At 44.8% G+C, this 13,237-nt stretch overlaps 1 protein-coding gene across 1 annotated transcript; it reads right to left on the bottom strand.

Moving 5' to 3' along the window:
* Positions 1–800: 800 nt before the first annotated feature.
* On the bottom strand, positions 801–6,851 carry LOC124146524 (betaine--homocysteine S-methyltransferase 1-like). Its single transcript, XM_046516837.2, has 7 exons — positions 6,727–6,851; positions 5,057–5,247; positions 4,091–4,285; positions 3,217–3,328; positions 2,866–3,044; positions 2,307–2,388; positions 801–1,207 (listed from the first exon to the last, which is right to left on the bottom strand). The coding sequence occupies exons 1-7, from the start codon at positions 6,737–6,739 to the stop codon at positions 921–923; spliced, it is 1,059 nt and encodes a 352-aa protein (XP_046372793.2). The 5' UTR covers positions 6,740–6,851; the 3' UTR covers positions 801–920.
* Between the last annotated feature and the right edge of the window lie 6,386 nt (positions 6,852–13,237).

Consider the following 13,237-nt stretch of genomic DNA (forward strand, 5'->3'; position numbering starts at 1 on the left):
AGATGGTCAGGGTACCAATCCAGTGTATATCTAGCTAGCCCGGGGATGGAGATCGAGATGTTCTGGGCACTAATCCAGTGTATATCTAGCTAGCCCGGGGATGGAGATCGAGATGGTAGGGGTACCAATCCATTGTATGTCTAGCTATCCCGGGGCTAGAGATCGAGATATTTAGGGCACTAATCCGGTGTATATCTAGCTATCCCGGGGATGGAGATCGAGATGTTCTGGGCACTAATCCAGTGTATATCTAACTAGCCCGGGGATGGAGATCGAGATGTTCTGGGCACTAATCCAGTGTAAATCTAGCTAGCCCGGGGATGGAGATCGAGATGTTTAGGGCACTAATCCGGTGTATATCTAGCTATTCCGTGGGTGGAGATCGAGATGGTAGGGGTACCAATCCAGTGTATATCTAGCTAGTCCGGGGCTGGAGATCGAGATGTTCTGGGCACTAATCCAGTGTCTATCTAGCTCGCCCCGGGGGTGGAGATCGAGATGTTCTGGGCACTAATCCAGTGTATATCTAGCTATCCCGGGGGTGGAGATCGAGATGTTTAGGGCACTAATCCAGTGTATATCAAGCTCGCCCCGGGGCTGAAAATCGAGATGTTCTGGGCACTAATCCAGTGTATATCTAGCTATCCCGGGGGTGAAGATAGAGATGTTTAGGGCACTAATCCAGTGTATATCTAGTTATCCCGGGGGTGGAGATCGAGATGGCAGGGGAACTGGTCCAGTGTATATCTAGCCATCCCGGGGTGGAGATCGAGATGTTTAGGGCACTAATCCAGTGTATATCAAGCTCGCCGAGAGGTTTATTTTATTTTCTCCTTAGTCTAGTATACATGCTGACACCGAGCAGGAACATATAGCTAATTTCAAATGAATTTAGTTACAGAATGGTGAACATTTCTCCTTCATAATCCTGTTAAGCCTGCAACTTTCTTTCTGAGGTCCTGCTGATAAGGATCCTCGCTACTTTTGTTCTTCCCAAAAATAAAGTGCTGGGCCATGTCGGGGGAGTATCTACTGGCGAGGGGTCGACGCCCATATTCCTCCGCCACCACCCGGATGTAGTGAGAAGCGTTGCCACAACATAGTCCCACATACTGCACGCCCAGGGATTTGGCTTCTCGGGCAAAGTCGGCAATTTCACTTCGTCCACAGGCATGCGCAGGAAGGTCAACCGGAAACGACATTGTACCTGCAAAAGACACATTGAAGCATACATGACTTACACTGAAACGATTTTCAGTGACGATCTTTTCAAGGATTACCGAGGACCTTCCGTGAAATCCGTGTCACTTCATTAAGCAATAAAATTAATTTGAATTTAACAACCCCACGCACAAAAATACGATTTTTATCTTTTATTTATCTGAACTATTTCTCTGACTTGGGCGGTGGTGCGGTCGTCTGATGTGCCGTAATTCTCTGTGCAGAGTTTTGTCCCTTAGATGTGTCAGAAATCTACTTTCGTCGGTTCGAGTCACACATTGGCCCTGATTGTGCTTCTGGATTGGCTAGCACCATACACCTTCGGCAGACTCGTGGGTTTTACCAAAATGGTAAAACATCAAAGGCCTGCATCACTTCGAGCTTCCTCCAACACTAAGCTAACGCGCATTGATATAAATGGTATTCTGTTTAAAGCGGCGTTAAACACACTCACTCACTCACCCAATCACCCACCCACCCCCTCACTCACTCACTCACTCAGGATTCATCGAAATATTCCCAACTAAAGCAGCGATCTATCTTAGAGTGAACCAATCCCGTGGTCTAGTAGACAGAGCGTCTGTCCGAGGAGGTCGGGGTTCGATCCCCGGCCGCGTCAAACAAAAAGACGTTAAAAGATGGTACTTGTTGCTACCCCGGCTGGCGCTCAACATTAATGGGCTAAAACAAGGAGTGGTCGGCACGGAGTCAGTATACTGTATCTGAGTTGGGTGTTCATGTTAAACTGTTGCATAGTATCTAAGCGGGCAAGCGCTATAAAACCGGCAATATTCCGAACTATTTCAAGCAGCCACACACACGAACGTGGAACTGGCAACTCCCTATATAATTGAAACAATCTTACGGCGACGTTAAACCTCTCCTCGCCAATCTTACTGTGTCAGCGCATCCTGACGCTGTTGCTCCATGCTCATACCATCAACCACTGGTTTGCTGTCTCGGTCCAATTCCTCTTTGCGGACTGGTGTACTCCGAGATAAGGTGAATGTACTCACTGACGTTATAAGCTGGAGCCCTCGACATGAAACAAGTTTGTAAACGTTCATAGCATTTCAACCACCTACCAGTCACTGGATCCTTGAGCGACTGGAACGTGGGCTGAGTCGAACACGTGCGGTATGTTACCGGAAGTGCCATAATTGGCCCCTATAAACAGCAGAAGGAATTTTGTTACATATAAGTAAAAAATATTCATCAAGTGAATTTTGGGAAAAAACAGAAAGTGGACGTTTCATTTAAGCATGTATTGAAAGGGCTTTAAGACATGTTAATTTGGCAAAAATCTAGTGCTGTCATCCATGTGGTATTACGAGTCATTGTCTGTACAATAACCAGGGTCACGATTGGCCAAGTCGTTTAAGGTGTCAAAATTCGAGTTATGCCCCTTTGGCCTGCCAGAATCCTATGATCGTTTGTTCAAATTCCAGACTCGTCCTGATCTGATTCTAATTCTTGGTTTCCGCGATACCCGTGCGCGAAGATTTCACCAAAGTGGTAAATGTCTAAGTTTCCATGGCTGTCCTGCTACATTAGGCTGGCACGCCGTGATATAACTGAAATACGGTTCAAAGCGTTAAACCCAACTCACTCACTCACTCACTCACTGACAATAGCCAGGGCTACCTTGCAGGCCTGTCTGATCTCCCTAATGAGAGGCAGCATCGTCTTGGGACCACGCCCACAGTTCAGTCCAACTGCCGCCGCTCCTGCTTCCTCGAGCCTGCGGCAGGCGACGCCATAAGCCAAACCGTCCGGAAGTTGTTCAGCCAAATGAGGTATTAAACTAATGGCGGCCGGAAGTCCTGGAACAAAGTTGGATCTGGTTTCAGATCTCCGAACAAATGACAGCTTAATATTGATGATGTATTGGGAATGCGATTATTAAAATTTTCATTTTATCAAAACGTAAACTCTATATAATCTCGGGTTGTTTGGGTAACCTTGTGATCAAGCCGAAGGTTTCGATAGTCTCACCATTGCCATATTTGTTAACACACTCGAGAGCAAGCATCGCCTCTCCCAGCTCGCTGAAGGTTTCTCCAACAATGTAGTCCGCTCCTTCTTCTACTGCCCACTTGATTTGTTCCTGATAGAAGACAACATTATTCAAAGGTTGCACCCCTAACTGACGTATTATCCCCAACCGTATTCTACCTACAACTGGCATTTCAGAAGCTTACTGTGTTGACATTTTATCTGAAGGAGACATCAGCCATGCAGAGTTATACCCCTTGGCTGCGATGAATCTCAATTCAATTCCAAGGAGCTGTGAGTTGCATTCCTCAGCTGATCGTGCTTTCGAATCCCAGGTTTGCTTTAATAATGATTATTCGTAGTCATCACCGTGCCAGATTGCCCTAAGGGACCGACCATTTTTTTTTTATATAATTATTATTTTTTTTTTTGGGGGGGGGGGGGGGGGGGGGGGTCATGGCACACACACGCTCCCACACTTACTTACATTCCCACTCATCAGATTGGTTTCTTCGCAATCACTTTAAACATGGCTTCCGTCGACTCGCACTCACTTTAAACATGGCTTCCATCGTCTCGCACTTACTTTAAACATGGCTTCCGTCGTCTCTCACACAGTTTAACCATGGCCTCCGTCGTCTCGCACTCGCTTTAAACATGGCTTCCGTTGTCTCGCACTTACTTTAAACATGGCTTCGAACGTCTCGCATTCACTTAAATCGTGACTTCCATCGTCTCGCACTCAAATTAAACATGACTTCCATCGCCTCGCACTCACTTTAAACATGGCTCCAGTCGTCTCGCACTCACTTTAAACATGGCCTCCATCGTCTCGCACTCACATTAAACATGGCTTCCATCGTCTCGCACTCACTTTAAACATGGCCTCCGTCATCTCAATCGCTTCCTTGTTATCCTTCCTGTACACCGTCGTGTTGCAGAGATTTCCCGCCATCAGTGTCCCGGTGTCGTCTGCCACCTGCCTCGCGATCCTCAACGCGTCTCTGTTCAACTTCTCAAGGTCACCTTCACGGCCGACAACTCTGAGTTTCTCTCTGTGACCGTAGTACTGTTGAACAAATGCAATACTGTTTAGACGAAGGAACTTCATTAAGTGTGTGTAAGTTCCTGCTTGAATATACCTACAACAATATTAATTGAATAATTTTTTTAGTATTTCCGTTGGATCTTTTCATAAAACATTTAACCGCCTCCTATGTCTAGTGGATTGAAGGTCTGCCAGTAGAGCGAAAGGTCAGATGCTTCGATCCCCTGGCCGCGTCATACCAAAAGTCGTTCAAAAGATGGCAAACCCTTGAAGATCCGCGTTAGAATGGGTCTTCAGCAACCCATGCTTGCCGTAAGAGGCGACTAACGGGATCGGCTGGTCAGGCTAGCTGACTTAGTTGATACATGTCTTCGCACCCCGATTGCGTGGATGGATGCTCATGGTGTCAATCGCTGGATTGTCTGGTCCCGACTCGATTCATTACAGGCCGCCGTCATATAGCTGGAATATTAAACAACAAACAAACAAACAAGCACGAGATGGTACTTGTTCTTACCCTGCCTTGTGCTCGGCAATAAGGGAATAAAACAAAAAATTGGTCGGCTGAAAGTACTGGAATACTAGTATCCATCTTAAAACTGCGGCATGGTATCTCAGTGGGCTAACACTTTAAAACCAGAAGTTATCTGGACTAGTATGCATTAACGTCGCTATATGTAATAATCTTGAACGCGATGTCCCTAACCTTATTAGACAATTGATGGAAATGAGACTGTGATTTTTATTAATGAACGATACATCACAGTAATGGAAAACAAATAATTCTTCTACCGTGAAAGCTAAACAGACGTCACTTCCGGCGTTGACAAATTCTTCGTGGAGACTTTTCACCATGTCCGGTTTTTCAATGACGACTTCCGGTACAAATGCTCCCGCTTTCAGCAAGCCTCTTCTCTCAAATTCAAACACATATCCCTCCGCCACAACAACGTCCTCTTTGTCTTGTAGACGCTGAAGCAGACCTTTAAAATAAAGAATCAGATTATAAATCCAAGTTTACATTGAACTGATGTATATTATGTTATTATAGACTTTTAAGGAAGTCAGTACCTGTTTTTAGGGATCACTTTAAGGGAGCCAATGAAAGCGGGAAATTTTTCCATCATATAATAAATGACGTTAGTATCCCCTGCTACGGTATGGCTGAAATGTTGCTGAAGGTGGCTTAAAATAACACTCGCCCATCTATATTCAAACAGTATAACTAATTGTATGGCGCCTAAATTTATTTTTTTCATTTCATTTCTTTTTTTTCGATAATACTTTTTACATGAACAAAATATGGATAAAAACAAGTAAAGCCTCAAACGAATCAGCATTCCCACGGCTGGCTATCGGTTTGCATACCAGGTTAGATCAGTGTTTAATATAGGATTGGTCAGCACAATAACGGTTGTCCACAGCCTGTTCCACTTGAGCCTCATGTCTCATTTAATTCTTTTACTCCGATACTGTAGCTCTCTGGGTCCAATCTAAATTGACATGTGCGTGGTGTCATCGTTTGCCAGGAGTCTTTCTGTGTGGCGTAAAGGCAGCAAACAAACACTTACCTTCTCATGCAAATTGTGTGAGGGCGGGTTCTACTGGTAGAGCGGGATGTGCTTACCATTTTTGCGAACATCTGCGTCATCACTGATTTCTAGTGATCCATAAATATTATTTTAAGATAAACCACTATTTGTTCTTTGATGCCCAATGGAATCTGTTTCGGCAGATAATCGAGACTGATTTATCTCTGGCGTTTTATATTCTTGACACAGATGTAAGCTTTCTGAAACAATTCGGCTTTATATTTTTTGTCACGTCGAATTCGTTGTGTACAAGAGGAAACCTGCACAGATATTACATCGATGGTATTTCCTCTTGAATTTAGATGCCATGGCGCACATAAACTACATTGTTAGCAAAATATCCACAATACACTGATGAGTATTTATTTATATACATTCGGAAATTGTCGTTTTAGTTCGTGTTCAAGACACAGAAATCAGATATGCTGGTCAAAATGCATCGCTCTCTCGTGCAGAGACTTTGCAGACCTGGACACTGATTGGTAATTAGAGAGTTCACCTACTTCGTGTCAGAGTAGAACAATTGATTTTAATGAGACGACACTTCCCCTCATTGGGTAGTTGGTTGGTTTGTTGTTTAGCACCGCACACAGCAATATTCCAGCTATGTGACGGCGGTCTGTGTATAATCGAGTCTGGACCTGACAATCCAGTGATTGATATCATGAGCATCGATCCACGCAATTGGGATCGATGACATGCATCAACCAAGTCAGCGAACCTGATTACCCGATCCCGTTAGTTGCCTCTTACATGAGATAGGACAAGCCGTGAATAGTGTTTTAAACGTCACTCAACTCACCCATGCATATAGAGATACAAAAAATACAGAAAACCAAACACTGAATACACAATAAAATATACAGGTACCTTTCGCCGGCATTTTGACTGCAAAGATTGGGTTATGTTCGGTAAAACAAGAACAAGGCTTCTTCGGTCACCTTCTAAAACAGACTATCAAGTATTCTAAATAGTTGGGGACGTGGTTATGCATATGAAATCTAACCAGGTGTTTATTTCTCATGGCCCTTGTTTGAAATATGCTTACACAGCCTCGATTATCCAGAGTGTTTTTCTCATGGCCCTTGGTTGAAATATGCTTACACAGCCTCGATTACCCAGAGTGTTAGTGTTTGTTCTATTTCGCTTACTCTGTACTCATTATCAACCATTGCTTTGTTTTAGACCCGATCATAAAAATAATTGTCCAGTCAAATACTTTTCATGAGCGAAGGAATGGTGTGATGGGGGTTGCTTCAGCAGCTGATATGTAGCTTTGAAAAGGCCCAGGGTATTCGCCGTAATGGAAGGAAGATATTAAAAGTCTGAATAACCAAGTATGATAGAGCGTCTGCCCGAAGAGCGGAAGGTCAGTGATTCGAATCTGGCCGCGTCATACCAAACGATGTTAAAAATGGTACTTGTTGTTACCCTGCTTGGCGCTAGACATGAAGGTGATAGAACAAGTATTGGTCGGCTCGGAGTATCACCACTTTGGTTAAACCCACTAGCATTACCATATGGTGGCGACAAACCTGAAAACATAATAAGGGCGAATGTGGATTCCAACCGACGACCATCGAAATATACTCTTCCAAAAAAGAAACTTGACATAGATGTAGAACCACTTTTTGCCAAATATCTAAAATAATTACATTAAATGAGAACCAAATAAGTCAAAGAGAAAGATGTTGTGTCTATAATTCGCGAAAACACATTCAAAGCACATAAACGTAGCGTTTGGGGATCAATTTTACAGCCTGTTCCAAACGCAACCGCTTGTAAAAAACGTGCAGCACAGGATCCTGCATTTAGGCATGCAGGCCCCCCTGCTGAATGGGTATAAAAATCCACATCAACGGCTGTTCATACAGTCCTTATAACGGCAGTAGAGGCGGTGACAGAATGCCAAGACTGAATGTAGCTCAACGGAACAACGCCATTGGGAGATTACAAGCTGGAGCAACTCAGCAAGAAGTGGCCAGGCACTTTGGCGTATCCAGACAGACAATCTCCGCACTGTGGACCCCATACAACAACACCAACAGAGTTGACGACAGACCAAGGTCAGGAAGACCAAGGGTGACAACCCAAGCACAAGATCAATACATCCGGCTGCGACACCTCCGAGACCGCACTACCACAGCCACGTCTACATCCACACAGATCCCTGGGGTACGCAGAATATCAGATCAAACGGTACGCAACAGACTAAGGGAGGCTGCACTTTTTGCACCAAGACCTTTTCGACGTCATGTATTGACCCCACGTCATCTGGCGGACCGTCTGCTTTGGTGCCAACAGAGGGTTAGATGGACACGTGCAAGGTGGAGAAATGTACTGTTTACTGACGAGTCCCGTTTCCTGCTCACACGTGCTGATGGGCGCGCACGTGTCTACAGACGTCGGGGTGAACGTTACGCCCCCAACTGTGTGCAGCAGGTTGTCCCATTTGGCGGCGGGAGTGTCATTGTATGGGCCGGAATTCATCACGGTAGTAGGACGCCTCTCGTGCATGTGGCAGCCGTATTGACACGTGTGCGTTACAGCGACTTGATCCTACAGCCTTACGTTCTTCCTCACGTCAACGTTCATGGCGGACAGTTCCAGCAGGACAACGCTCGACCGCATATGTCAGGACTTCTTACAGCACAACAACATCCAGACATTACCGTGGCCAGCCCGGTCACCAGATTTGTCCCCGATTGAGCATCTGTGGGACGAGTTGGATCGACGCGTTCGCAGAAGGAATCCACCGCCCCAAACACCTTCTAACACGATAACTGTGACCTGAGGGATCAACACGGCACAAAGACATTGTGCAGCATCCCTTTCTATTGATGCAAGTACCTACACTGTCATAAAGCGCAGATGTGTAACCAAGAAGGTAAAACAAATTGTAATTTGCATGTGGTACCTAAGAAACAGGAATGAGAATATTGCACATTTCACTTTAACTATTATTGCCAAATAAAAGTTTGTTTTGTTTTTTTGTTATTTAACGCCGCACTCAGCAATATTTCAGCTAAATGACGGCGGTCTGTAAATAAACGAGTCAGGACAATCCAGTGATTAACATCATGAGAATCGATTCAAGCAATTGGGATACGATGACATGCATCAACCAAGTAGGCGAGCCTGGCCACCCGACCCCGTGAGTAGCCTCTTACGACAAGCATAGTCGCCTTTTACGGTAAGCATGGGTTGCTGAAGACCTTTTCTGAAGCGGATCTTTTACAACAATGATGTCCAGAAACATGTGTTATTGTTTTCAAGGATCATGGGAACATGTTGACACGATCATAGTAATATACATGACACTGTTGACATTGCTATATCTACAGTGGTAAAGTTATTCTTTCATAATTAATATTTTCAAAGTAATAGCTACATTGTTGTAATGTTATTTTATGATGACGTAGATCAGTGGAGACGTAGAGATATTGTTAACACTGAAACCCACAACGTTGGTTTGTTGGTTGGTTGGCTTGTTGTTTAACGCCGCACTCAGCAATATTCTAGCTATATGACGGCGGTCTGTAAATAATCGAGTCTGGACCAGACAATCCAGCGATTGATATCATGAGCATCGATCCACGCAATTGGGATCGATGACCGTGCATCAACCAAGTCAGCGAGCCTCACTACCCGATCCCGTTATTCGCCTTTTGCGACAAGTATAGTCGCCTTTTACTCATATGTGAGTGCGGGTTTTTTAAGCATGAACAATACTTCTCTTTGAGAGTTCCCTCCCTTATTCACACAATTATTCCTCTCTCCAAAAGTGGTCAACGTTTCCCTCATTCCCTGCAGGCCTGTCCCTGTCCCTCTCGACAGACAGACCCGGTATACGGAACTCGGTCATTTTTTTACCGCAACGAAATGCTGTATGGGGGAAATAGGTCGGATAGCCCAAGAATGGTACCCCGCCTTTCGCCTCCAAGCGCCTGCAGGCGAGGAGCGCAAGCGTTCAAGGGCAGGTAAACCAGTCCAGGACAGAACTTGACTCTCCATGATTGTGCCGAATAACGAAAACATATTAAAGTGTAATAATTTGCAGTTAGGAATGTTTTTACAAATATTTTCATAATATTTATGTATTTCGTATGTACGCATATCATTATACATATGTAAAACAAAAATATCTTTTAAAAGTTTGTTTACATCTTTCCAACTATTACTCATCCCCGTGTAACTTTGTCAAACCAAAAAAACAAATAAAGCACGGCGTCTGGCGCTGTGCAATGAAACCAGAACAATGTAGGTTAACAACAGAGAACGTTGTCCAGGGTCAGGCGATATAGGCCAAGTGTCAGACAACAGATTATATCTTGTGCATAGGCCGCACTATCAACGTCCGTCGCTCCTGTTACTGAACTGCAAAGCTTCGGCCGATAACACCTTGCACAATACCCATATCAGTCTGGAAGCTGACCTTTCCTAACAACTTGATAAATATACATGTATTATGCAAAAATAAGTTGAAGCATAGTTTGATTTGAGGTGAAACTACAGGAAATATACAAATGCCTGGCAATGTTTGTTTATTTGTTTCTTGTTTAACGCCGCACTCAGCAATACTGCAGCTATATGACGGCGGTCTGTAAAGAATCGAGTCGGGACCAGACAATCCACTGACTGACTTCATGAGCATCGACCAACGCAACTGGGATGCGGGTATAATGTATCGGTAACTCTCCAACTCTCCCATCCACTATGGTCTGAGTGAGTGAATGACTAGGGTTTTATTCTACCCCGGATCTTCACGGGTCCATTTAATCAATAAGGAAGCAGCATCTTGGATCATGCGACGTTTGCAACGTGCTATACGTTTATCTGCCACAGGCTTTTTGCAGGTGGGCACACGTCAGAATATTGTTGCCCAAACGCTGCATGTTTCTCAATATGTCAACACACGCATAACGTCGAGGATCGACACCGCTCTGGACGCCCAAGGGCGACAATTCAAGCCAAGGATATATAAGTCAGAACGATGGCGTTAAGGTGAGGTGAGGTGAAATGTTTAACGTCGCGTCTAAGATTATTGCACTTATATAGCGACGTGCATGTACGTGTGTGTGTTTGTGTGGCTGCTTGTACTAGTTCGGACTGATGCCGATTTATAGTGCTAGCTTACTGAGATACCATGCCGCAGTTTAACATGAATACCCAACTCAGACACAGTATACTGACTCCGAGCCGACCAGTCCTTGTTTTAGCCCCTTAATGCCGAGCGCCAGACAGGGTAACAACAAGTACCATCTTTTAACGTCTTTTGGTATGACGCGGCCGGGGAACGAACCCCGACCTTCCGCTCTCCGGGCGGACGCTTTACCACTAGACCACGGAGGCGGTCGATGGCGATAAGAAATCGGCTTCAAACTGCCACTCAGATAAGGGACCGGTTGTAACAGGCAACCGGAATAAGAGTGCAAGCCTGGACAGTGCTCAATCGTCTGCATAGTTGGCATTTGCATGCACGACGTCCACGTGTCATCCCACAACTTACTGCACGTCATTTGCATCAGAGGCGTCAGTGGAGTTGGGAACGGCATAATGGTATGGGGTGGCATCACTATGACTGGTCGAACTGTCGAATTGTTGATGGCAGAGTCACAGGCCAGTACTATCGGGAAAACATCATTGCACCACTCTAGGTGCCATTTGCACAACGTGTTGGGCAACGCTTCAACTTTCAAGAGGATATTGCAAGTGCGTATACTATCGTGCCAGGATTGTGAGTGAGTGAGTTGGGTTTAACGCCGCTTTTAACATTATTCCAGTTATATCACGGCGTGTCAGCTTAATGTGGGAGAAAAGCCCGAAGTGATGCAGGTGTCATACGTTTACCACTTGGTGAAACCCACGAGCACGGGTATGGTGCTGACAAACCTAGAAACATAATTTGGGCGAACCGGGATTCGAACCCATAATCCTAGGTTTCTGGCGTGCCCAAGGGACGCAATTCTGCATAGCGAATCGCGGCGCCTCAGACGACTGGGCCACCCGTGCCCCCTCCAGGATTGTGACCCCATTCTTCAAACAGCAAAACATCAATGTAATGCCATGTTCAGCACTCAGTCCTGATCTTTCCCCAATTGAAAACATCTGGGACGTCATCGCCAGACGCGACGTCAACGTCAAAATCCATCCACCACTCTCAATTAACTTGGGGTTGCTCTCACTGCTGAGTAGAACAACATGAGTCAATCTGAAATTGGAAGACTCATCAGAAGCAAGCCTGGAAGAATTCGTGCATGTGTGCACAGATGTGTTTCCGATATTAGTGACTTTGGCTGCAAAATTAAAATTTACTGTATATAAAAGCCTATTTCTGGTGTTTCCCGCCGTGATATTGTTGGAATATTGCTAAAATCGCCGTAAAACCATACTCACTCACTCTTACGAAAAGCCTTTTACGGCAAGCATGAGTTGCTGAAGTCTTATTCTACCCCGGATCATCACGGGTGTAGCAGGAATATTAAATAGTCGATCCCAAATACTGTTCAAAGCGTTGTTAAATTCATTTCACTCACTCACTTATTAACATAATTGCTCATGATATTATCAGAACCATGAAAAAGTGTGTTTAACGCCGCTTTTAACAGTATTCCAGTTATATTAAGGCGTGTCAGGTTACTGTGGGAGGAAAGCCCGAAGTGATGCAGGTCTCAGACGTTTACCACATTGGTGAAACCCACGAGCACGGGTATGGTGCTGACAAACCTAGAAACATAATCGGGGCGAACCGGGAATCGAATCCCTCTTCAACACTTAATACCAATGGCCTCCCGAATGAAAGAGAGCTGCAAAGCTCTATAGCTCACCTGAATTATTAAGACATAAGGGCGGCCATGTTAAGGTCGGATTGAGATTCTTGGAGACAATTTTAGAAACACCATAACTGGGATTATTCATACAAAGTTTCAGCTCTGTGGACCTTGTAGTTTCAGAGGAGATGTCGAAAATATAGACGGTAACGACGGACGACAGGAAGACGGACAACGCGTCACGACATAAGCTAACCTTTCAGCCAGGTGAGCTACAAATGAAATGAACAAATGCAAATACAGGTGATTTGATATGTAATAGTATTATCGCAATCGCAAACGTATTTCAGTGTCAGAAATACTTTAATACATAATAAATACACTACCAACATTAAAACAAATATTACAAATTTCCAACAGGGTCGCTATTTGCCTCACCGGGGCAGCTGGGTAATATTGCACGAAATTGTCGTGCTTGGCAAGAATATCACGCACCTGGCGGGAGCGCGTCCGACAGGGGGAAATCAACATTTGTCGTTTCGATCATGAGAGCACGACGAGACTACACGCATGGAAACTTAAAAGGATTCACACTCCAGACGTCACTGATG

The sequence above is a fragment of the Haliotis rufescens genome, unplaced genomic scaffold (assembly GCF_023055435.1).
Source record: "Haliotis rufescens isolate VD_foot unplaced genomic scaffold, xgHalRufe1.0.p SCAF_23, whole genome shotgun sequence".
Taxonomy (NCBI): Eukaryota; Metazoa; Mollusca; class Gastropoda; order Lepetellida; family Haliotidae; genus Haliotis; species Haliotis rufescens.

Bases quoted from the DNA above. Each gene is read 5' to 3' on its own strand.
- LOC124146524 (XM_046516837.2), bottom strand. The intron at 4,286-5,056 runs GTAGAAGAATTA...TTTGTTCAACAG, and splicing joins ACGTCTGTTTAGCTTTCACG to TACTACGGTCACAGAGAGAA. The intron at 2,389-2,865 runs GTAGCCCTGGCT...TGCTGTTTATAG, and splicing joins AGATCAGACAGGCCTGCAAG to GGGCCAATTATGGCACTTCC.